The sequence below is a fragment of the Excalfactoria chinensis genome, chromosome 6 (genome assembly GCF_039878825.1).
Source record: "Excalfactoria chinensis isolate bCotChi1 chromosome 6, bCotChi1.hap2, whole genome shotgun sequence".
NCBI lineage: Eukaryota > Metazoa > Chordata > Aves > Galliformes > Phasianidae > Excalfactoria > Excalfactoria chinensis.
This window is the reverse complement of record NC_092830.1, coordinates 416,242-442,674: the sequence shown is the minus strand read 5'-3', so window position 1 is coordinate 442,674 and position 26,433 is coordinate 416,242. Positions and strand designations below refer to the sequence as shown.

General features: G+C 40.8%; 1 protein-coding gene across 3 annotated transcripts; it reads left to right on the top strand.

The window, feature by feature from the left end:
* Positions 1–468: 468 nt before the first annotated feature.
* On the top strand, positions 469–26,433 carry BMS1 (BMS1 ribosome biogenesis factor). 3 transcript variants are annotated; one of them, XM_072340687.1, is made up of 24 exons: positions 469–579; positions 756–986; positions 1,196–1,386; positions 2,161–2,240; positions 2,999–3,187; positions 3,780–3,922; positions 4,623–4,744; positions 4,927–5,123; positions 5,560–5,696; positions 6,552–7,348; positions 8,152–8,253; positions 8,770–8,927; positions 9,297–9,378; positions 10,278–10,354; positions 11,290–11,469; positions 12,562–12,750; positions 13,275–13,455; positions 13,984–14,042; positions 14,650–14,772; positions 16,024–16,171; positions 16,507–16,682; positions 17,064–17,225; positions 17,914–18,142; positions 26,347–26,433. In XM_072340687.1, exons 2-24 carry the CDS (start codon positions 811–813, stop codon positions 26,391–26,393), a joined length of 3,945 nt encoding a protein of 1,314 aa, XP_072196788.1. In that variant the 5' UTR covers positions 469–579; positions 756–810; the 3' UTR covers positions 26,394–26,433. The 3 variants fall into 3 exon arrangements, with proteins under 3 accessions (XP_072196788.1, XP_072196787.1, XP_072196789.1); XM_072340686.1 differs by having other exon boundaries at positions 578–986; XM_072340688.1 differs by lacking the exon at positions 26,347–26,433 and adding an exon at positions 19,256–19,407 and having other exon boundaries at positions 578–986.

Below are 26,433 nucleotides of genomic sequence, written 5' to 3'. Positions count from 1 at the left end.
GTGTTGATCTAATTTAATTAAAAACAAACCAACACCAAACAAGTCAGTTCTCAGCTTACCAAAGGAAGGCTTTCTTTTTAATGCTTAAAATCGGACTCTGTTTTACACGTGCCTGGATTCTAATATGTACGCTGTTAACCGCTTTGCTACAGAATGAAATAAATACAAGAAAATGAAACTTAAACACGGACTGTTATTAATGAAAACGGTTATCTCTGTGGAGAAGCTTCCCACAGAGATGTGTACACAAAGAAGCCCAGCAGATGTGCAGGTTGCCCGGAGCCACATCCAGCCTGGCCTTGAATGCCTGCAGGGATGGGGCACCCCCAGCCTCCTTGGGCAGCCTGTTCCCGTGCAGCAGCTCCGGGCGGTGCGACACGGGCAGTCTCAGCTCTGTGCACACGAGGTGAGGAAACACGACCCAGCCGGCAGGCGGCACCACCTCTCCCGCTCGCGGTGTGCCGGCCATAGCGCTCCCTCGCAGCGCATCGCCCGGAACTCCGGAGCGCCGGAACGCCGGGTGCGGCCGCTTGTTTCCGGTGGAGGCCGCAAAGCGTTGCGGGCCCACGCGGCGTGCAGGTGGGTAGTGCGGCTGCTAGGCCCGGGCAGCGAGGTGGGCGCTCCGTGAGGCTCAGCGTTCTTTAAGCCCGCTTGGCAGCACGGCGGCCCGGCCCGCCGCCGTCTCGCGGGGCCGCGTTGCTACACGTGTGCTAGCCGGGTTCGTTTGTCTTTGATCCTCCGTCTGTTGTGCACAGTCGCACGGAAGCCTTCCATGCCACGCTGCTTGTAGACGGCTGCTGAAGGAGCGAGATGGAGGAGAAGGAGAAGAAGAAGCACCGTGCCAAGCACAGCGGACCGAAAGCGGAGAAAAAAAGGAAACGGCATCTCAATGATCTGGGCATTGGAGAGGAGGAGGATGCACGGAAGAGAAACCCCAAAGCCTTCACCGTGCAGTCCGCTGTGCGGATGGCCAGGACGTTCCATAGGTGAGCAGCAGGAATTAGTGACAGCACGCGGTTTATTAGGCAGACAGGAAAAAGAAATGTCCGTAGAGCTCCTTAGGCTTAGTCAGAGTTCCTTGGTCATGTTGATAGCCTGTTGGTGAGCCTTCGTGTTTGCAGATACTGAACATTTTCGAAATGAATATTTATTGCCTTTTTAAATTACTTGTATTTGTTTTACATTTCTTCCTCAGAACTCAGGATTTGAAGACTAAAAAACATCACATCCCGGTGGTTGACCGTACTCCGTTGGAGCCGCCTCCAGTGGTGGTGGTTGTAGTTGGCCCTCCCAAGGTTGGGAAGAGCACCTTAATAAAATGTCTCATTAAGAACTTCACAAGACAGAAATTGGTTGAAATCCGGGGCCCTGTTACTCTCGTTTCAGGTGAGAGCAGAGATATGAGAAATGGAAATGCCTATTTTATGTTTGATTGTTGTCTTGCTTTTAGAACTAAGATGCATTCACGTTCTCCTAATTCTTGGTCATATTGAAGAAGCCATTCGGCTGTGTTATCAAGCACACTTATTGACTGTAAAATAATTGTTAGATTTGGGCTTTTGTTCATCCAAACATGTTCCTTTGTTTGTTATGTTTTCAGTCCCAACTTGCTCTTGGCCTCTTGGCTTTTTTGTATATTGCCATTTGGATCTTTGAGGTGCTAGGAGGAGCCCAACCCACAGCATTTCAAGAAGAAGATTGTAAGGGAACTCTTGCTTGAACCCCAGCAGTTGCGTCTGGTGTTGGTAGAGTTCTGAGAGGTTTAAACTAATAAATCTGCTTTTTTGTCAGGAATAATAGACAAATACAGAAAAGGAATAAATGGGATGGGTAAAAATGTGCTGAATTGGATTTTCTCTTTGGTCTGGGATACAAAGATAAAAGAAAAAGCAGAGGTTTCCTTCAAAGTGCGACTTGTCTTCTGTTGTTACTTTGTTTTTGGAAAAGGCAGAACAACTTGTTGGAAACCATGTGCTCAGCCTGATAATTTTACAGCAAAGGTTAACGTGGCACATAATTGCAAGCATTTGAAAACAAGGACTTTTACCATTGCACGTAGTTGGCAGTCCGCTTGTTAGACTGCAGGAATATAACCCAAAAAGAAATCAGTGGAGTAATTCCTTTGCTTCATCTCTGAGTTTCTGCTCCTTTTGTTTTCAGGTAAGAAACGCAGGCTAACTATTATTGAATGTGGGTGCGATGTTAATACAATGATTGACCTGGCTAAAGTTGCTGATCTGGTAAGTTACAAATAGCATGTGATTTCTACTCTAATTTATGTTGGAAGTACTTCTTCCTAGAAGTACTAGAAGTAGGCTGCTGGTGTACTCTGTTTTCTCTGCCCATTGCTATTGGAGGCAATGCTGTCTTGGGTTTGCAAAATAACATGTCAAAGCTCTACAATGAACCTAATATTCTGAAACAACCCCCAAGATTTTCCTTAACTAGGGGCTGTATTTCAACTTCCATGCCATTGTTGAGTGCTGTTTTCCTTTGTCGGTGTATTCTAGTGATACACAACAGTAGCGGTGATGTGTGAAGAAAGCTTGTTTGCCTCACTTTACCAAGGGAAGCAAACAACCTCAGAGGTATGAATCCATCTAATACAGAGATACCCAAATAGAGGGTGCTGACACGTTCTACTAAATGATCCTGCTATTATTGGAGGGTGCTCAGTTTTTCATTGTTTAAATTCCCCAAGTAGTCCAGGCCTTAGTAGGTTACTCTATATTATATTCTCTACGATTCTATTCAGTGAATGAGATCTTTGTAACGGAGCTTGTTTGACTGGATAATTAGATTTGATTTCCTAAGTGGTACTAACTTCTGAAGCATCCTGTATTTAAAGAGCCCAAGTTAATTTTCAGGCTATTTGAAAATCAGTAGCAGAAGTTGTGTTAGTTTTTCATTTCTGAGCAGCTTATGACTTTAAAGGCTTAGTCTTGGAATTTAGCTCGTGTGGACATTGTAGTGGTGTTAAATCATGTTGTGTTCTCAGGTTCTGATGCTCATTGATGCCAGCTTTGGATTTGAGATGGAGACGTTTGAATTCCTGAACATTTGTCAGGTACACGGCTTTCCCAAAATCATGGGCATTCTTACCCACCTGGATACATTCAAGAACAACAAACAGTTAAAGAAGACGAAAAAGAGGTTAAAGCACAGATTCTGGACTGAAGTATATCCGGTATGGCATCCCCCAGTTATTTGCTGTAGATTTTACATTGAAGTAGGTAAACAGAGTCTGTGGCAATACTTATGTATTATATTATTATATATATTATATATATCATAATATATATATTATTATATATATTTACTTATAATTATAAATTATAATATATAAAATAATAAATATATTAAATAAATGATAATATTATATGTATAATACTAATGTTTATTGCATTCATGAAATCTTTTGAGTATTGCTGTCAATGGACAGTTTTGGTATTATATCAGATAATGTAGTCTTGGTTAAAATGCTTGTATCTCTGAGCATGCCTAGCTAACTAAACATGTGATACTAGTAAAAAGCTGTTAGATGGGTTTTGGTGACAAACTAAATAATTACGAAAGATTTTCTAACTGTGAATGGTTTCACACCAAGATTTAGGAGAGTGTTTTCATGTTTAAGTGTGCTATTGAGTTTGAACATCAGGAGTCAACCGTAAATAGCAATTCACAATAATGATTTCTGAAATAGAATTGCGTTAGGCTTTTCCAGTTTAGCAAGTATTATATTCACGTTTAATATTTTAACGTCTTTTGAATGTATTTAGGGTGCTAAGCTGTTTTATCTGTCTGGCATGGTTCACGGAGAGTATCAAAAGCAGGAAATTCATAACTTGGGGCGTTTCATCTCTGTTATGAAGTTCAGGCCTCTTACTTGGCAAACGTCTCACCCATACGTCCTTGCAGACAGGTATGTGCCTTTCTCTGTTCCTCAGTCTCAACGCAGAAAGCATCTTCACTGTTTAAAAAGCTAGAAATCGTTCATCATCACAACACAGAACTTAGGGAAGAAGAAAAAATAAGTGCTTCAGTAACATTGTTTTAGGTTACTATAACTGTTACAGAACATGGGCCTTATGCCTCCATGGCTGGATGTTTGTGTCTGCCGCCTTTGTGCAGTACAGAAGGTGGCTGTGGAAGGGATTTGCATCTGATGGCCCTGAAAACATCCAGTTCTTCCCTCTCTCCTTCCCTGTGGTAGTTCTCATACTGCTTATTGACATTGTTAAAGGAGAGAAGGTATTGCATGTCTGAAGGGAATGCGTCTTTCAGCTGTCTTATGGTGTTTACCTGCTTTCCTCCTGGTGACAAAATTGATTTGTGGAGTGTTTAGTGTGGATAGCATATAAATAATTCAAGTGTTAAGAAAGAGCTACGTGTTTCATGTAATGCCAGTTAATCAGGAGATATATATGTCTGTGTTCAACAACAAGTTTTAATATACATCTGTTTCTTGTTATTGACTGTTCTGATCGTTCAAGCCAAGAGTCAAGAGTGTGACTTCAGTGCTGCTGCAGTTGTTTCTTCTATGAATTACAGTTTTTTCATTAGGGTTGTTGAATGATTTGACTCATTCATTTTCCTTTTGGCTTTAATTTAACATTTGGTAGGATGGAAGACTTGACAAACCCAGAAGATATACGAATCAATCCCAAATGTGACAGGAAGATATCACTTTATGGCTACTTAAGAGGAGCACACCTGAAAAACAAAAGCCAGATTCATATGCCGGGTAAGTTATTGTATTCCTAAAACTGTGCTCATCTGCGTTGCTGTTGGTAATTTAATAGCGGTTGAATGTCGAACTGTTGAATGCTACAACGTATTCTTTTCACTCTCTTCATGATGAACTGTACACATTTTAGAATCAAAATGCAATGAAAACCTGATTTGTCCCCTTGCCTGTCTCCCTAGGTGTAGGGGACTTCACTGTGAGTGACGTGAGCTTCCTACCAGACCCCTGTGCTCTACCCGAGCAGCAGAAGAAGCGTTCTTTAAGTGAGAAAGAAAAACTGATCTATGCTCCTCTCTCAGGAGTTGGGGGTATTGTATATGATAAGGATGCTGTTTATATTGACCTTGGAGGAAGCCATGCTCATGAAAATGAAGAGGTAAGAGATACTGCTCTTTTAGTGATTTCATTTGTTGTATCTGTAGTTTTCACCTTTGGAAATAAGTGTTTAATAATTGTTTAATGATAAACTGAAAAATAATCCCTGTATATGCATTCCTTTTTTCTTCTCTAGTGACTTCTCTGTGTAAAACTCTATGCAAAATGTTTGAAGGACCAGTTAATAAGTATTTAAAGTTAGTTTCAGAAGCTCTGTTTGTGAAGACTTGAGATTTATAGAAGCTTCTTGTACTAGAATATTGTCATCCCTACTTTGCAAAGTAGGGCAGTTGCAGGAAAGAATGATGATGATAGTGATGATAATTTTTACAAATGTGTATTTCTATTGTTTTTGTCGGATTAATGATTTTATTAACAGTTCATTGGATGTCTGTTTATTCATCTTAATTGAAACCTAACAAACTTTGGCTTTTCAGGAGGAAGTGAGACCAAATCACGAACTGGTTCAGAGCCTCATCTCCACTCACTCAGCCATAGATACTAAGATGGCATCAAGCAAGGTTTCTCTCTTCATGGACTCTGGACCCTTGGGTTCAGAAGATGTAGGACAAGAGTAAGTTTTGATTTCTGAGCAGTGTTTGAGTAATAATGAGTGTCTGATTTTAGGTTCTCTTTTAGGAAAATTTCTCAGTGCTGTTGTATGGGAAATTGGTAATCACAGCCTGAACCTCTGATTAATCAGCTGAGGCAATTGTCAGGTCAGCTGTGGGAGCACAGGTGAGGGTAATGTAGCTGTGCTCCTGGAAGGGGTGGAGCTTGACTCCACCTCCTCTAGATCTCATTTAAGGGCTGACCACCACTAAGGCAGCATCTCTTGGAGATTGCTCCTCAGTGGAGATTGCCTCAGCATTTCCCAGCAGACTGAAGGCTTCCATGTGGGTGAGTTTTTCCTGTAAATAACCTTTTGGATATTTACTACCATCTTTTCATTATTGTTGCCATACAGCTGTGCAGTGAACAGAGTGGTTTCTTAGTTCTTTTTGTTAGGCTACTCATGCCAAATTGAATTAGGAATAATTGGTATTAAGAAAGTTTTATAAGCAGTATAGTTCTACCACCCAGAATTTCCTGGATGGTTCAGCTTTAAGTAGTGCAGTTCTTTTTGGAGTTCAAGGGAATGGCAGTCATAGTCTTCAGTGAAATGCATTATTGAACCTATTTTCATACTACAGCAGGTGAAGAAGTTTCATGGAGTTATTCGCATCTGCAATTTGCAGTGAACTTGAACTAAAGGGCTTTTCTTACTTTGCAACATCTGTTATCTTTCTAAAGTGTTCCATAATTACTCTCTATTTTTGATGTTCTTTCCACAAGTATGTTTTAAATTACTGACATGAAACCAAATTGTTTTGCTAAAATTTCCTTGCGCTTCACTGTCTTCCCCTTAATGTGATCTTTGGAATAACAGGTTTGTGATGCCGAAAGAAGAGAGGCAGATTGATTTGAAGACTGGAAGAGTAAGGCGGAAAGCGTTATTTGATGAAGAAGAAAAAGAAAATGATGATGCAGTTAGTGATGAGGAAGATGAGCAAGAAGAAGCTGTATCTGAGGGTGGAAGCGATGGTGACGATGAGGATGATGCAGAGGAAGGAAGTGATGAAGAGCTCCTGGAGGCAGAGATGGCTCCTGGGAGTGCCAAGCGTCTGAAAACGGAGGCGGCCAAAGAAGAAACTGTGAGTGAACTGCCGGCATTTGCTGATAGTGAGGATGATCTTGAGGTGAGTTCTGAAGAAGGAAAAACTTCCTCTGAAGAAGATGAGACAGAGGAAGATGATGACGACGATGAAGAAAGGACGCACGGAAATGACAGCTCAGATAGTGAATTTGAAGCCAGCAGCGAAGGAATTGAGGAATCTGAGCAAAACGAACTGGTGCATGAAGATAAAGAAACCAGATCATGGTTGGTAGCTCGCAGTCAGAAAAAAAAGTCATTGCTCACGACAGATTCAGGTAATTGCACAGCAGAAGAGGCATCAGAATCTGAGGTTGAATCCCTCAGTGAGGGAGATGGTGAAGAAAAATCACATGGTGAATTAGAAGCTGAAGTATCAGATGGGAAGGGATTTCAGCACCCTCAGCTGAAGAAAGCTGACAGGACTAGGCAAGCTGAACCTGAAGCTATAGAAGCTGAAGATGATGTTGAAAATCTGCTGAGAGAAGAAGAGGAGTATGAGGAAAAAACAGATTTTTCTGCTGACACTGCAGGTAGACTGTAAACGTTGTAATTTTTTTGACGCCCATTTTTCATTGAATTCATTGTTAATTGTTAAAGGATATTAAAATGAGTAAATACGGTGTGTATTTGAGTTGTAACATTGTATAATTGTTGGGTGTCAAACTTCACTTTTGGAAGCCTGGAACCATTTACTTTCAAGCCTTTGGTTTGTAGCATAGTATGCAGATTCAGGTTTCCTTGCTCCAAAATGGAGGTGATTCATTTTATAAACTTTGACATTTCTGCACCAGATTTAATTGTAATCTTTATGGGTCCATGTGTAAAAGAATTTAAGATGCTTTATTTCATTTAGAGTAAACTATTCTTGGGGGAACAAGGCCAAAATGTTTTAGTTATTGACTGAGCATTCAATTTAGTTTCTCATAAGAAGCATTGGAATTGCCGTCCTTGGAGAACTGCCTGAATGTTGTCGTAGGCAACTCGCTATTGGTGATCTTGCTTGAGCAGCAGAGCTGAAGAAGTTAACTTCCTGAGGTCCAGCTTAAGCAGTTCTGTGATTCTTTGAGCAGGAAGGGAGTGTATAAATGCACATTTGAAAACAGTAAAATCTATTATCATTGGTAGTTATCTCTTACGCTTTTATCCTTCTAAAATAAGGATTCATTAGGGGGAAAAAAACAATCAGAGCTTTAGCTTGTTGGCCACAATTTGTTTCTGTGTGTATATGGAGTAAAAAAACTGGATAAGATGTGTGTTGAGGTCGTGTCCTTATTCATGTAGTTCCCAAGTTTTGCCCTTATTTGAAGACGGATGCTACTTTTTCCCTTTTCAGGTGCACTAAAATGGAAAGAGGACCTCACGCAGAAGGCAGCTCAGGCCTTTCTAAGACAGCAGCAGGCAACCCCAAATCTTCGTAAGCTTGTGTATGGAGCAGGTACGAATTTATGTCTTCATATATGGTAGGTTTTTAGCTAATAGCATGTTTGTAAGTCTAAAACTTGGAGCTCTTCTAGCGAGAGTCTTGAGGAGAGTTAACTGAATTTCCTAATTGCCAATACTCACTTCCTTTTGTAATAAAAGCAGTTGTTTTCCTTTAAACTGAGCTTGTCTGGGAGACTACTGGGTAGTTGTTCTATGGTGTAACTATTTTCCCCCATATATCTGAATTTTGGTCACTTTTATAATCGTATAACAGCAATTGGAAAAATCCATGTTTGTGATTTCTGTGTTTCATCAAGTACTACTTGACTGCAGGTTGCTTAGGTAACTGTATAGAGTTTAGTATTAAGTTGCATGTTAAAATGTGGAACAGCTGCACTACTGAAACTGATAGCATATAGTATCTTTCTGTCTGCACCTACTCCAGATAATGTGAAGTGTAAAGCAGAGGGGTTGTTGACCAATGTAATTCATGTACTTTGGGGAAATAATCACAGTTTGTTTCATTTAGTCGTTGAGGATGAAGACAATGAAAGCGAGGATGCAGGTGATGAACTTGGAGGTCTGTTTCACGTCAGCCGTCCAGACAAAGAATCCAAACAGAAGGCTAATGGTCTTGACTGCTCCAAATTTCTGGTGGAGAAGCCTCAAGACTGGGACTTAGAAGAGGTAACTCAGTCAGATAGTTGCGTTTGCAGATCCTGTGCTTGTTATGTCCTGTTGAATGCTCACCTCTTAACTGTCTGGTGGATTGTAGCTTTCTGTTTATACAGAAGTAAAAAGCATGAGTGAAAATACAAAGCTAGAGACTTTGTCAGTGTATAGACCTTTGGGCAAGGTTTGAGGTGTCTTCTCATTCCTCCTTTTGACTGAGGAATTATGTAGTTTTGGTAACGGCGCCTTGATTCAGATCTGTGTGTGCAAGTATCTAATTATATCTGAGTTTGGAAGATGGTTGAGGAGAGGGGAATGCATAATAGAATGCTTGTGTTGATGAGAAACTTCAATTGTACAAGTCAACAACGCTTTATTTTGCAGGTTATGAGCAGTATTAGAGATTGCTTTGTTACGGGAAAGTGGGAAGAAGATAAAGATGCAGCAAAGTTGTTGCAAGAAGACGGTATGTGTATTTTAGGACATTAGGAAGTATTACTTCTCAGAAAGGGGTGGTCAGGTACTGGAATGGGCTGCCCAGGGAGGTGGTGGAGTCACCAAACTTGGGGATGTTCAAGGAACTACTGGATGTTGTACTGAGGGACATGGTTTAGTGGGAGCTATTGGTAATAGGTGAATGGTTGGACTCGATGATCTTCTAGGTCTTTTCCAACTTTGGTGATTCTGTGATTTAAGAAGAATACATCAATGGATATAGGAGTTTTAGGAATTACTTCACAGTTATGTATTTAGAATGTCCTGCTAATACTTGCACAGTTGTTTTCAGACTGTAAATTATGGCAGTGTTACACAGATGTTAACACATTTGAATGCTGCTGTAAGAAATACACAAGTACAGTATTTTTTAGATTTACTCTCTGAAAGATAGGGCTTTTAACTTAAATTAGGAAATGAAGTTGTGAGTTAACACTTGATCATGTAAACTTTGCATTTTGTATATTAATTTATCTATTTACACATAGAATCATACGATGGTTTGGGTTGGAAGGGACCTTTAAGATCATCTCATTCCAACCCCCTGCTGTAGGCAGGGACACCTCCCTCTAGACCAGGTTGCTCACAGCCCCATCCAGCCTGGCCTTGAATGCTTCCAGGAAGGGGGCATCCACATCCCTTTCTGGGCAACCTTTTTCATTGTTTCACTACCCTCAAAGTAAAGAATTGCTTCTTATATGTGTGTGTTTTTTTTTTTTTTTTTTTTTTTTTTTTGAAACATCTGTATGTATTTTATTGTTTTCAGTAGTGTGGGTAGAGATTAGAAGAAATGATTTTTTTTATGGCACGACAAACTAGTCATTTGCATTTGGCTAAAAAGAGTAGTAACTGTCAGGTGTTTTGTTGCAGAGGAATTGTATGGAGATTTTGAAGATCTTGAAACAGGTGTTGTGCACAAAGGAAGGCCTGCTACTGAAGGAGATGAGGTATGACCTCTATCTTTGTTCTGGAGTAGCACGTGTGTGTTTCTGATCAAGTGATAGGCATCCCACGTAATAAATCTCATTTTGTGATTTGGTAAGAAATCCATAGGAGTGAGGAAGATATATGACTTAGGAGCCTATAAGTATCTGGAATAGCATATGTTTTTAGTCTCAAACGCAGATGTTGTTTAAGATCAATTAGGTAAAACAACACTTATCACTATTGAACTGAGCATGTCAGGATCTGGAGTTAGAAGAAAAATAGTTTAAAACCAAGTGTGATTGTAACTGTTCATACCACGTTGTGCCTCTTGGAAGATTACAGAGGTCTGTTTTAACACAGTGAGCAGTGGAAACTTACATTCCTCATGTCTACGTAGGAGAGGTTGATGGAAGCACTTCACTGCCATGACTTGGATATCTTCTAAGAACGGAGCTGTAGTCATCAATGTCTTTTTACACTGAACAACTTGACTTTTTACATTTGGTTATAGAGTTGAGTAACGGGGTTGTTTGGGAACTGTTCAAACAGTTTATGAACTAACTTAGGCCTTTCTAGCCTCTAGAGTGCTGCTTTGCAGGGCAGGATTACTCAAAGTTAATTACTTTATTTCCTTTTTAATTTTGTGCTTATTTTAGGTGTAGAATAGTAAGCCAGTCTTAGGATCTGTTTCCTGACATTAAAAATAAATGTGAAGTCAAGAAGTGTATTTAATGTGAAGAAATATGTTTAGATTGTGGAATGTTATGGTTATTACTGAAGTCATTCTCTATGTATATTACTCTTAAGTAATATTCCCTTTTGAGATGACAGTGAGTAAATGTCTGATCACTTGGATCGTGACAGACTATTCCATAGTAATGCATATTAGAAATGTCAGAATGGCTGGTGTTCAGTGGACACCGTTACGTGTATTTGTGAAATTATCATTCATCAGTCTGAGAATGAAGAAGAGAGTGATGGAAAAAAGTCCAAACCAGAAGCTGAGGAGGAGGAAGCGAAAAAGGAGCGCCTGGACAAGAAACGGAAACTGAAAGAAATGTTTGATGCAGAGTACGATGAAGGGGATGCCACGTACTTTGATGATCTTAAAGAGGAAATGCATAAACAAGCCCAGGTACGAGCTGTCAGTTTATCGTTTGATCTGTCTGTGTGTCTTCAGAGATACCCAACGGTGTTTGCCCAAAGGTCTTTTCTGGAGATACACATGAGAAACCCAACAACTTTGTTCTAGGCCTCTGAGCTTAAAAATGTCTTATTTCTTTGGCTGGCTTGGAGGAATATTGCCATATGCTACTAGTAATTCCACTGCGTGCTCTTATGACAAAACCTTGTTCCATATTGTTATAGAATTCATTGCTACTCTCTTATATTAACTTCCATGGTAAGTAGTCACGACATACTGATACACTTACTAAGAACACTTAAAATGTAAACAAGTACATTGCGGTAGAAGATTATGAGGTGACTTACGGTTGTTTTGCTAGCAGTCTGTTACGGAAACACATGGCAGCAGTCAGCTCTGCCCCTACAGCAGGATGGAAGGGCGAGCGTCTCAACTTGGAGACGTGTAAACGAGTCTTGAAAAATGGAATTGGTTTGCTTAAACGTGATGTCGTGCATCACGGGTAGCTGAACATCAGGAGATAGAGTAGGAGTTTAAAGGGTAAAGCTTATCTTATTCATAAGGATATCTTGTTAAATATTTACATATCTGCATTTATATGTCACAGAAGAGTTTTAAAAGACCCTTTTTGAGGATGCAGAGTATTTGAGGACACAGAAATAATTTTAAGCTGCTGGGTAAGATAGGAGCCCAGTCTCCTCATAGTGACACCTAAAGATCAGGATGTTAACTTCAAAAAGTAATTGGGTTCCTAAATCAAAAAACTTTTGACAGTTACATCTTCAGAATCCAAAGTCACCCCTATGAAAGATATATCGGAAATGACTCAGTCATTTAGTTCTCTTGGGCGCTGTCTTTCAAGCAGACTAAAAGCCCCTCTTGGGATTTCAAATTGGAAGAATTTCATGGTGGCAGAGATCTCAGTCTGAATAAAGAGTCCCAAAACCTATTAGATCTTTCTGAAAAGATTTATATAAATCTTTGCATGTTTTAAATAGAACTGGCACCTCACGAACAAGTTGTTAATGCTTGAATTTTGTACAACGTGATGACTTTCTCCTTGACTTTCTCCTTGTTGCCTAGCTTAATAAAACTGAATTTGAAGACCAAGATGATGAGACCAGAGTGCAGTATGAAGGCTTTCGGCCTGGGATGTATGTTCGAATAGAGATTGAGAACATCCCGTGCGAATTTGTCCTGAATTTTGACCCCCATTATCCCATTATTCTGGGTGGCTTAGGCAACAGTGAAGGGAACGTCGGATACGTACAGGTATGTAGACAGAGCTGTGAGTGCACTTCATTTCAGTACGGCTGTGCTTCACTGTGTCTGGAGTTGCTCCTTATTTTCTCCTTATATGATAACCAGAGAGGAGCCTTCGTCTTTACCTCTTGAATAGTGAAATTGCTAATGTTGTTCTGCAGAGATGTCTCAGGACAGCCGTACGCTGGTACTGTGATCATTAGATTGCAAGCATGAGTTGTACGCTGAGGTTTATGTTCTACAGATAGTTGGCTAGAGGAAAGCTACTTGCTTATATCTATCTATCTATCTATATATATATATTTGTTTTTTTCTCTATTTGCATACAAATGGGATTTTGAACAGTGGAAAGCTCATTAGCTATAGTCAACCCTGTGTTAAGAGTGTTCAGTGGTTCTGAATAAAGCTTTCTGAGTAAGAACTTTCTATTGTGGATGGAAGCTGCTTTCAATCATTCTTGAGAATTAAGGCTTGAATTTCAAAATGGATGTGATTATCCTGTTAGAGCATTGTTAATCTTCTCTTTTAATTAGTTGCGCCTGAAGAAGCACCGATGGTATAAGAAGATACTTAAGACACGTGATCCTTTAATCCTCTCATTAGGGTGGAGGCGATTTCAGACTATTCCCATGTTCTACATTGAAGATCACAACGGGCGTCATAGGCTGCTCAAGTACACACCACAACATATGCATTGTGGAGCGACTTTCTGGGGTGAGGGAATTTCTGAATCACTTTATCATTGTAAAATACTCGGGTTTTATGGGATATATCAGGGAACACAGCTGGAAGCTTTGAGGATGATAATTTTTTTAGAAGTTGTGTTCCCCATGGAATATGAAATAACAAATAGGATGGTAAAACAGGCAGTTGCTAAATAGAAAGAGAAGGCTAGGTGAATTATTTGGCTTTTAATCAAGTGACGAATGTTCTGCGTGGTTGTATCATACCAAGGAGAAGCTTTGTTTGGCTTTTATATTGAGAGAAGGCAAGCATTTGCTTGCATACAGGTCTGACCCTGCAAATGATTCTCTGCACGAGTAGTAAATGAATGTGCAAATAATTGCTGTAACTTTAGCAGGCCTATTTATGTGAGTACTGGGCTGAGTGCTGTATTTAACCTTTCTTTGGCTTCAGTCATTGGTATTCTACACCAAGAATTTCTCAGCTTTCTGAATTGTGAGTAGAAGCTGTTACGTGTTATGTAATGAGGCCATTCATAATCCTTTAATTTTCCTATAGGGCCCATCACTCCTCAGGGAACAGGATTTTTGGCAGTCCAGTCTGTCAGTGGCACAACAGTAAGTTCGTTACAAGAAAACATTAGTGACTGTTTTCCAAAGGTCTTCTGTGTATATAACATACAGATGTGAGGAGGAAGGTTATACCTGGTAAATCAGTCATACCATAGATTCTGATTGCTATTCCTAATGAAATACTCGGTCCTCAATGTGGGAATCTCTATGTTGTTAGAACCTGTCTTGTTACACAGTCTCATTCTTGTTACAAGTATTAGGTTGTTCTCATCACACGTCCACAAGTGATGTGTGACAGTGCACAACTCTTCTCCTTTGAGGCTCTGAGTAATGTTCTGTTTCATGAAGAGAATCCAGTAAAGTAGATAACAAGGACATCTAAGTTGCTTCCAAGTTAATTAGAATGGCAGCTCTGGAAATCTCATTAGTGAGTAGTAGGAATGTTCCATCAGTAGTACCTTAACTTGTCTGTACAAAGTCAGTTTGTATTTTTCATGCTGCAGTACTCCTGGAAAGGTTAGAAATTCAGAACTCAAGCTCTTAAAAACTGTGTAGTTGTAGCAGTGAAATGGTTTCTTCACTGTTTGGTAAATATATGATGTATCACTCTTTGGTAGATGTGGTTCATCAGTGTATTTTTGCTCTGTTTCAGCCTGATTTCCGGATAGCTGCCACAGGAGTTGTGCTCGATTTAGATAAATCCATAACGGTTGTGAAGAAATTAAAGCTAACTGGCTTTCCATTCAAAATATTTAAGAACACTTCTTTTATTAAGGTAGGTATGTATGTATGTGCTATAAAACTACACAGCGATGTTAGGAAGGAACGCAACTTGGGGCTACAGGCATCGTCCTGAGGCAGTTCTCCATGATTGCTGCTTAGTGTCTCTTAAGGTAACACATATAGATTTTTCCTGTTAACCAGACAAGAGTTCTGGAGTAGTCTCCTTGCTCACACTCAGTATAAGTTAGCATCTCATAGCAAAGGACAGTTCTGAGCAATGACTGGTGTCATCCAGTCTATTTGACCCCACTGAATTGCAGCTGTGGGATCAAAGATGATTGCTAGCAGTGCTTTAGGACTTTACAATTACAGTTACAGAACAGTTTCCCACAAAAACTGTTGCAGAAGTGAATTCTTACAGATCCTCCAGCTGTCCTTAGTTGGACTCTGAGGAAGAGATTAGTTTGTTCTGCGTTTGGGGCAGGAGGCAGCTAAACAGTGACTCTAACAGCCAAACACCAAAGTATTGGTGTGAAACACTCTATGTGCCTGGATTTCCTCGTGGTTTAAGAATGGAGCAGCTTACTTGCTTTTAAGGTCTGCAGTTTTCCAGCAAGTAACTTTTAAATAGAACTGGACAAATGATCTCAAATTGTTTTAGAGTTTTAAATATGTCGTTTTGAATGCAAATAAGCTGATATATTAATCAAAAAGTAGATTAGTTGAGGGATCTGGGCAACTTTAGCTTGGAAAAGACAAGGCTTTAGGGACACCTCAGTGTATCCTTCCAGTACTTAAAGGGAGTGTATATACAGGAGGGGCAACAGCTGTTTATGAGGGTGGGCAGTGGTAGGACAAGGGGAACGGTTTTAAACTGATACAGAGGAGGTTTAGGTTGGATGTTAGGAGGAAGTTTTTCCCCCAGAGGGTGGTGACGCACTGGAACAGGTTGCCCAAGGAGGCTGTGGATGCCCCATCCCTGCAGGCATTCAAGGCCAGGCTGGATGTGGCTCTGGGCAGCCTGGTCTGGTGATTGGTGACCCTGCACACAGCAGAGGCGTTGAATCCAGGAGGTCATTGTGGTCCTTTTCAACCCAGGCCATTCTGTGATTCTATCATTACTTTTAGTAACTTAAAGTCAGTTAAGTAGATTTTTGATGTGGTCAGCCCTTGTAGTATAAAGGCAGTATTCTTTCTTGTGTTTCTTAATCAGACGATTGGTGGGGATTACTTACGTTTTTGTGGTTGACATACATTACACAAATTAGCATCTTGACTAATGGTGGGTAATTTATGCTTTCAGGGCATGTTTAACTCTCAGTTGGAAGTGGCTAAATTTGAAGGTGCAGCAATTCGTACTGTGAGCGGTATCCGAGGACAGATTAAAAAAGCCCTCCGGGCTCCAGCAGGTGCTTTTAGGGCAACGTTTGAAGACAAGTTGCTGATGAGTGGTGAGTCGCACTTTGCTAAGATTGATAAGGGGCTGTTATCACACGACTTCTCTAAATCTTCTCTAAAAATATGCAGACAGTAGGCAAATTGGCTTTTATTGCTCACAGTATAAGCACAAATACTTAAATGTGAACCCCTGTGCATGTCTTTAATAGGAAGAGTGGATAGTGTGGTATTAATGTGGCTGTTCTTCAGGACTGTATAGTCTTTGTGAGTGTTTATAGATTTTACAGAACCATGTAGTACAAATAGACAGTATTTGTATAGAGTGTGTTTCAGACAGTATTTGTGTGGTTGTGATGAACTGTCAAGTGATATCTTGCTTTTCTTTCAGATATTGTCTTTGTGAGGACTTGGTATCCTGTGTCTATCCCCAGGTTTTATAATCCTGTCACATCATTGCTGAAGCCAGCAGGTGAGAAAGAAAGTTGGTGTGGGATGAGGACAACAGGCCAGCTGAGGCATGAGCGAGGCATCAAACTGAAACAGAACAAAGATTCCCTCTATAAGGTATATTTGATATATGAGTTCTTCTTTTATGCTTTCCTTTTTAAACAGTGATCACACTTTAATGTACCCTGTGGCCTAGACCTGTGCAAACAGAGCAAGTGTGCGTTCATTTCTTATTTTAATATTAATCATATTATCCACAGATATACAGTCTTACTTGGCACGAGAGAGGAGGGAATCAGTGGAAAGCAAATGTTTGGTATCAATGAGAGTTTTTAAAGTAGTCTGAATAGTAAAGCAGGGGTTTTCATGTACAGTTTTCATTTAACAGATGCAAGAATGTGGATAATCTTCCCCCACCCTTCCCAATGGTAGGAAATCAGATGAAAGCTCTCATAAGGTCATGAATTTTATATACATGTTCTGTATCCATTCTTTTAGCCTATTGTGAGGGAGAAAAGGCATTTCAATAAGCTCCACATTCCGAAAGCACTGCAGAAAGCTCTGCCGTTTAAGAACAAGCCTAAGAATCTTGAGAAGAAGGGCAAGACTCCAAAAGATCTGCAGAGACCAGCTGTTATCAGGGAGCCTCACGAAAAGAAGGTAATTATCACCTGAAACAAGGATTCCCTACTGGAAAATGTGTTGCTTAGACTATTGTTTTAGCACTTGAAAGTGCTACTAGTGTAAAAGATATATATATCTTTAGATATATATATATGCTTGTAGTGAAAAACTGTCGCTGCAGTTTGTTTTGTTCCTGTTTAGCACACGTGTGGAAATGGCTCTGAGTAGATAGCATCTATTTATTAAACTAGTAGGTCACCTGATACAACTTTTGTCCTTGTCAGTGTACTTTCAAAGTGTTTTAAATGGTTATAGTCCTCTCACGGTAGGGCAGTTTAAGTTGACAGCTGCAGTCCTTTATTTGTCTTGTCACTGCTGTATATTAAAGGTGAGATTGAAGTGAATTCTCTACTTTGAGAATGGAGAATTGCAGCATGCTTACAACTCCAGCATAAGTGCTCTAAACAATTAATCAACTAAGCACAGCTTCCTAAATAGCATCAGAATTAGAGTTCATGAAGATTAAGTATTTGATTAACTTCCCAACAAGATAATGATACGATTTTAGAATGGGGAACAGGTATTAAAAACGTTAGGAATTTGCCCTGAATTTACCCTATATTCTGGTTCAGAATACAGCTGAGGTCTGCTGAGCTTCAACTGTTTCTTGCTACAAAACTCAACTGTTTGTATATTGATTTTTTTATTTTGCTTTCTGTTGTAGATATCGGCCCTACTCGATGCTTTGAGTACAGTGAATAATTACAAGATAAAGAAAGCCAAAGTAAAACATCGGCAGCAGGTTAAAGAATTTGTTAAATTTAAACAGAAGGAGGAGGAACAGAAATTAAAGAGACAGAAGGAGGCTAAGAAGAAAATTTATCGAATACTGGGACAAAGGGAGAAAAAGAGGCAGAAGTCAAGTTTGAAAGGATCCAGCGAGGGAGCAAAGAGTGCGTAAAATTCTATCAGATTTGGGGGCAAATGAGAAAATATGATGGCTGTGCAATTTTCTCATGGAACAAGAACAACAAAAAAAATTAGACAGCATGGAATGTGCTTTCAAGAGAGGGAAATATGTGACCTTTCTCAAGCTGTGGAATACATATGGAAATATACATAAGTAAGATGGTGGAGTATGAATTGTGGTTTTTCTAGATGATGTTCTGGAGGACTTTGTATTTTAGTACATTTCTACCCACACTGCATATTTGTCCAGCCAATAAAGTGTTTTATTTCTAAGTTTCTGAATATTCTTTGTATTTTATGATAGTTCTAGCGGATTGAAGTAAAAGGATGAGCTCCTGTGGATGAGCATCACTGAATGTGTTTCTGCATTGGCCATTGCTTAAATTTTGTCCTTAGTAGGTCTTCTAATTAAAGGCAGGAAGGTCAGCTGTTTCTGGGCAGGAGTTGTGCAATTTCTGGCTAAGCAGTGTTAGAAACCTCTTGAATGATGGCAACTACTGTAAGGTAGACGCAAACAGCGGTACTTTCTTCTTTGAGGAATACCTTCCCGTGTCTTGGTGTGAAGGTTTGTTGTTGGACTTAAGATGAGCGGAGGGAAGAGGTAGAAGACCTGTCGTTCTGGTTGTGTTAACTGATGGTTGAAGTTGAAAGTTGAAGTCATTCTCAGCATAATGGGAAGCTTGGAACAGCCATTCTTTGCAGAGGAATTTTTTTGTTATGCCATATGTGACATGAAATGGTTACTGTGAAATGTCTATTTAATACTTCAAACAGGAAGCAGCTCAGATAAAAATGACTAATTTCTCGGTCTCTTTCCCAAATGAGTTGACTCTTTATCATTAAGCCAAAATTCATTATTATTACGTTGTGGTAAAATTTCCCATCTCTGATGGGAGATTCCCTGTGAGTTCCCTCCTACAAAAGCTTTATGTTGAGTGACTATGTAGACTTCTATGCAAACATCTAGCATTTAGGATTACCTCAATCTCATAATGTTCTGTGTACTCGTAATATTGGCATCTATTTTTACCTATGAGGCTGGTTTCAGCCAAATATCACACATGACTTAACTGATTTTTTTGGTTTTTACCTTCAAGGTTCACCTGTGGTCATGTGAATATGAGACAGCATGATTTATTCTGTAATACCGAAGATTATTTCCTGATGAAGAAACAACTGCTGCTCTTTGGCTGTTGCTGTTGAACAGGGTCGTCCCCTGTGACTTTGGTCTTTTGTTCTGCAGTGCTGTTTCCAGTTCTATTACACTGTGCTTCTCCTTGAGCCCACCTCTTTCCATGTCTTTGTGACACCAAGCTCAGATGTGAGATAGCTGGTGTGGCCACTGCTGGCCTGCAACAATTGACAAGAGTCCAGCCCTATTGTGGCAAATAGATATTAACAGACCTTGGCTGAGCTTTGGTTTGCTGGAGGTCTGCTGGTAGTTAGCAGTTTTCAAGGCTTTAGTTGGTGCCTGTGTGGAAAAATGCTGGCTGTAGCCATCCAAACTTCCTGTATTTAGGTTTAAAAACAGAAAAGAGGGCACCTTCCTACCAGAAGTATTTATTGCTTGAGCAGCTGTCCTCAAGGCTGCACACTGAGCGAGGACGCTTCTTCCATCTGCAAAGTTCTGCTGCAGCAACAGTGACTCTGCTATAAGAGAGACTGCAAAACATTTGCATTTCCTACAGAGCCAATTTTTGGGGGTGTTTATAGGAGAAAACAGGCTTGGTAAGCATCACAGCATTCTGTCCCTGTGTCGGACTGGAGGAGACCCAGAACTGTCTAGGTTTTATGGTGATAGAGAGCTTGGCCAGGGTCCAGTACATTTGCTAATTGTACCTGGGCCATGATTTACAATGCTCTGGAGAAGGTCACTATAAATCCTCTGCTGTGGTGGTACAACCTATAGATTACGGTTGTCACTGTATTTGTCTGACTGTCTAACTGTTAGAAAAAAGATGAAAAAAACCCATATTTACCACTACTGGACAGATGGTGGAGTACAACAAGAAAGCCCACGTTATCAGAGAGCATTGGTGCTCACAGGTGGCAGAATGAGGAGCTGAACTGTGCTTATCTCAGATAAAGCCAGTCAGCGCTGTGGGAGGTACAACTAATTAGCAGTTGTGCTAGTAATTAAGTACTGGGCACACCTGAAAAGCCATAGCAAAAAACCAAGTCCAGTAGAGTGCATCACAAAGGCTTTCTGGGTGGGGTAGTGCAAAATGCACTGAATCCTAAGGTATTTTTATGTAGGTGGTGATGCTAATGGTCAGTTTTGAGTAACTAAGAAGGGGTGAGGTCTGAGGGGGTGGTGGGGCTTCCTGCACACAGGGCTGTGTGCAAAAGGGTAGCAAAGGCCAATGCTGCAGCTCGTCTAGGGACTGGCTTCCTAATAACACCATTCCTCGGAAGCCTGAACAGATGAATGTTTCTCATTTTGGTTTGGCTGCATGGATTCATTTCTCAAGGGTAAGTCCTGATTATGCCTCACTCTGTCTCTTCAGTCTGTTTTTGAGCTGAAGTAGGTGACTTGTACTGGAGAGGATGAGGTTCTATGTCCTGCCCTAGCAGCTGGCTGCTGTGGGGGATGACTGAATACCTACCCCAGCAGTTGGTGAGGTGGCTGGGAGTCCCCATGCCAAGTTCTGGTTGCTCCCTGTGCTTTTGAGTCTCACCTGCACACATTAATGGGTCACTTTCTTCTTCAGTCACGCTGTGAATCCCCTCTGTGATGGGTTGAAGAGATGAGTTAAGATACGTGTGAATGTAGCTGGCTTTAAGGAAGGAGGTAGGAATCATTCCGGAGCTGATTTGCTTTGAGAGAATCGTTTTATATCATTTACTATTTTAAAATGGAATTATGGGTTTGTAATGACTTAAAAATAAAAGTCCTGTTTACGTTGTATTTCAAACTAAGTTAATTAATGAGGTATTGTGGCACAGTTAATAGATCCGATTGAAATAATTAAAATAACTACATTAGGCTGTCAAAATACTTCTGTTCTGCGTATAAAGGCTTGATGTTACTTGCGTGTACCAAGCCATGGCCAGCTGTGACTTCACTGCTCCAACCAGGCTGTGTCCACACTGGGGGATGTAGCTCCAAACAGAGGTCCTGTTTTTCACACATCTAAGGCCCACAGCTCTGAACGTCCCCACGTGTCCATTGCTTCTTCATATCAGCGCTGTAATTTGTTCTTTGCTTTCAACAAGCTGCTTTCAAAGAGTTTCAGAGCTCTGTGGCACTGACACAAGCTATAATGCAATTAGACCTATTAGACACTGGTTTCTCTGCAACTAATTTTAAACAGCATCCTTGCTGTAGCTTTAAAGGTCGCTGTTGATGGAGCCTCACATTCGCAAACACCGAGCTTAATTTGTTGTCTATTTTAATGTATTGTCCTGAAGTCACTGGGTTTTGAGAACATAGAATCTATTAAGAAGCTTAATAGAGCAGCTCATTCCAATTATAAGAAATGTATTGGTGGGGAAAATGGAAGTGCGTGGAAGATCGATGTATTTAAGCAGCTGCCTGAATGAAGGAAACAGAGGAAATAGATTTAATTCTTTTCAGCTCAACGTTTTTTTTCCTTTTACATTTGCTTTTAGTTCTAAAAATGCTGGGTTGCTTATGTTGGAATGGATGAAGCATTTCTTTGCTGGTTGCATCAAGCTCAGGTAATGAGACATCCGCAATCCTTGCTAGATTTACCCAGAAGACTTACTTGGCAGTAAGATAACTTAGTGAACCCAAGACAGGTCATCTATGAAGATTCAGTCTGGACAGGCTGGTTCTCTTCAGCTTTGAATTTCAGTTGCCAAATGCCAGGTTTCCTCAGGTTTTGGACTGTCACTTAAGGACATGGCCATTTGGAAAGCAATCCCAAGTAAATATTGCTTTTTCCCCCCTTCATCTGTTGAGTCTGAAGTTAGAGAGAAGGGGATATAGGTAATTCTCATTCAGGATCAGTTCTCTGCTGCAGTTTGCAGTTAGGGAACTGGTTTGGCAAACACTGATGGAAAGGAAGAGATGGGGGCAAATTCTTGTTTTCAATTATTTCTGCATAATACCTGAGAAGGTTTCCCAATATGTTGGGAAAACTATGGCCTGGTTATAGGCAAAGCAAGCTAAATACTGGCTAATGCAAAACCAAACTCAAGTACATGTACAGTGTGTGCTTGCACTTGGTTTTCAGTTTGAATTTCTGCACTATTGGAATTCTTTTTTCCTGCGAGGATTTAGCATGTCCTTATAGTAAATTAGCAAGAGGGGCTGAAATTCTTACTAGATTGCAGTCTGCTACAGGTTCAGAGGTCTTCAAATAGCGCAATAGCTTCTAGGACACATTGTTCATCTCAGACAGTAATCAAGGCAGGGAAAGAGATGAATTATTGAGGATCTTGATGGATGATTCCGTGATCTGACACTGGTCACAGCTTGAAAAGAAAGATTGAGATCCTTGTTCCTGTAAATATGAAAACCTTGACTTTGATGGGGTTGCTTTTGTGAACACAAAAGGGGGAAGAGAATTCATTTTCAGCTTACTGGAACAACTTAGCAAGTGTTCTGTCCTATTTTGTTTTCTGCTTGATTCATCTGTTTCCAGCACTTGAAGTTTAAGTAATTAATATAAAACCCGTCTGTCGATAAGTTGTTAATTCAGGTGCTGTATGGAGCAATTTAATTCATTGAGATTTACCAAAAAAAAAAAAAAAAAAAAAAAAGACCTTTTGTTTTGTTTTCTTTAACAAAGTTCATCACAAAAAGCTCTTCAGGAAACAAGCAGATCATGAGTTCAGTCCTCCCCCTTTGATGCTCCATCTGTCTAGATTATATCTGTTCAAAAGAAGAAATAACCTATGCTCATATCCAGGAAGCAACAGCCCTTCAAAAATGACTCCCAGAGCTGAGCTGCATATGCTTTTGGGGTAGTTTTATATTCTATAAGGTGTCCTTGCTGGCAACAAAGCGGTGAAAACATATGTGAACGTGTTAGGAAGATTCCCATAACAATTTTGCTTTGTGTAATCCACTTACAAATATTGGATGCTGTGCTGCTGTTGGCCTCGCTTGTTTGTTGCCTTTAGTTAAAGGAGGGGGGAGCAGTCGCAGAGGACAGGCTATGGAGTGTGTTTGGAGAGCAGCAAAGCTTGCAAGTCTCCTCTGCCTCTTGAGAGGTGGTCTTTGCAAAGGCCACAGAATCAGAGCTTGGCTTAATATGCAACTTTTGAGAAAGCAACAGCGATTTCCACAGCTTTAGCCTTAGTGTGCAGGGAGGAAAAGCAAACTGCTGAGACGTTCAGCACCGAGTTTTGTCTTGCCCTGGTGTGTAAGTGTTTCCACCTCCTGGCCATTTGCTAGTGACTGCAGCTGGGAGCCCAGCTGCCCTTTAGACGTGGGGCTGGTGCTGCTGTCCTGGCAGGCTAAGGGAAGCAGGGCCTGGCCAGAGCTGAGCTGAGAGAGTCACACGGCAGAGCTTCAGCCTGGCTCTGACCCTTTGTTTGGGTTATCAATCAACACAAACCTGAGGGCCTCTAAGGGAGAGTGCTGCAGCCCCCATGGGTTTGGCTGAGCCTTTGCTACATGCAGCTGGTGTGCAGGTTACAAGTCTGGCAGGGCCAGGACTCATGTAAAAGCACATGTAGAATATTCTGACTCTGTGCATAGCAGTGCTGTGTCTTACAGATACAGCATTATACTTACAGTATGTCATACAGTATGATGTAAAAGTAGGCATTAGTGCAGTGTTGCATGAGCAGCTGGAAGAAAACATGGAGGAGCAAAGCAACCAGGTATGTCTCAACAACTGTGAGTTTTAGAAGGGAGTTATTGTGAGATATTGGCTTTGAGTAAACGTATTCTTGAATCCTTCTAATGCTGATGAAAGCAGCTTGGGTCTGGGTGCTGTTGTGTGCCTGACAGTGACACTGGCTCCTTCAGCTCTCCTGTGTGCTGGAGATCACCTGCACGGAGTGCATGTCCTGTGCAAAGGGATTTCTGCCTCTGGGTTTTGACAAGCAGGGCACATTCTGTATAGGACAAGAAGGAGAAAAGCAAACAAGGACACTTGGGAGACTGAAGATGCTGAAATATTAACTTATGAGCTTAACTCAGTGCAATTGGTTACGCTGGTTCCTTTCGTAAAAGGAAAGAGATAACAGAAGAAGCCCTTAGTTTCTTATAGAGGACCTGTGCTTTTAATAGGCCTTTCCTCTTAAAAAGACCCCCATTAGTGCTTTATAAAAAAAATAATAATCAAAACTTTACAGTATGATTATTAAAAGGAGGCAAAACAATTAACAAGAATAGGGAATGGTGGCTTGCAACAGGCACCTGCAGGCTTCTGATTGCATGGGTGGGAAAACAATTAGCTGCAGAGCTCCTCACTCAAGTTCAGTTGGGGAAACTGCAGTATTACACAGGGGGGAGAAAGGCTTGATTTAAGATGTGTGGCCACACTGGGAGGTGAAATGTAAGGAGGGCTGAGGGCCAGACCTCAGAGAATTATAGCTGCTTTGGGAGGGAATGTCAAAGGAGCCACTTCTTTTCATGAGGAATGTGTTCTAATCTTGTCGTTTGCATCTTTCCTGGGACTTTGTTTTTTCTTTCTGTATGTTTCATGCTGGTATTTATCAATGTACACAGAGCTGTTTGCATCATTGCAACTCCCCCTGTCCTTTTGCCTGCACAACACAGGACTACAGGGCAGGTGGTGCTGTTTGGCTCCATCTCTGCAGGCAAATAGATAGTAACAAAGCTGAGGCACTGATAAGCTGTGGATGATAGCTAGGAGGACACAGCATGAATTAAGGCCATCACTGAGCCACAAGTGGCATCATCACGTCATAACAACAAATGGAGAAAGCATAAATCCTTGGGCCGTGAGGGCATGCCTTGTCCTAAGCAGATGCATTTCTATGGGTAGAATGTTTGGAAAGTCCCACAGTGGTTTGTAAAGCACGCTCTGAAATCTGGTAGCTCTATCTTCTCTTGCTTTGAAGCCAACAACGCTCAAAGCTAATTCCCTCTTCTTTGCCCTTGCCGTTGACCTCATTTACGGAGATGAAAGAAGCGAAAACAATTAGCTCACTGGGAAATTCTATTATGTGGAAGGGAGGTGGATGGTTGATCGATACTTGGGGGTGACGGTCTCAGCTGGAAGGGCAGATTTTTGTCTCTCAGATGGAGCGATGCCCATTAAGCTCCAACGGTTTTGCAAGTAAGAACAATTGCGATCCAATCTTTCGCTCCTGGAAAACTGTAAGACACCACTCTAATCATCTCAAGTAGTGAACTGAAATAGATATTAAACCTCATTCATCATATTGTTATAGAGAAGGTCTTGCTAGGGAAATGTGCTCTTCATTTAACTTTGGCTAATTGGGTAAAGCAGAACTTGCCCCGTCATCTTACTCCCCTAGCTTAGAAGTGACTTCAATGGGTCTGTGTTGCAAAAGCACGTATCTTGCTGCATTCACACCTGTAATACACTCTGAAAGCCTTCCTCGCTCCTTCACCTCACTGACATACTCTGTGATGCCCTCTAACATTCACTTTTCCCATGCTACTGGTTGGCTTTTGGAATAGATCATTTGCCAGAACCAGTGAAGCAATCGGTGTGCTTAGCATCCTACTTTCCTTCCAGCTATAGTTGATGTGAGAAGTTAATATATGTTGTGTTTTTATTCTACCTGCACGCTGAACGTCTCAACATATTTCACTTAAGAATTCACTAAGTGATTCTGATAACAGAGAGATCATAAATAATCTGTTTGTCAAGGTGGGAAATAAAGCAATGGCATGACAGCACGCTCTGTCATTCCTGGTGCAGGATATAGAATGATATAGCTCTGTAACACAAAGCACTAATTACTTATATTTTTAACCTGTCGGTTAAATTATGTGTGTTGTTGCTGTTTGTTTAATCCCAGTGATTTAACTTGGCAGGTTTTATGCTATTTTTTTTTGTATACTTTTTGTTAGTTTGTTTTAAAATACATCTAAAACTGCAAGACTGCTTTACTTGCCTTCTTGTTTTGCTCTAGCAGACTCTGCATGTGAGTCCCTTAACGCCCCACACCTGTTATGCTATCAACACCCATTAGGTCTTTGTGGGCTTAGAGGTGGGACACAGGTGCCTGATTAAGGTGAGTGATAGCTGATTTGCTACACCTTGTTTTGCAGGTATTTCAGCTGCTCTGTTGCCAGTGGTTGGTTCATTTGAAGGCTGAGTTGGTGCGGGAGAAGCTGCTGGACTTTAAGGACAGGATG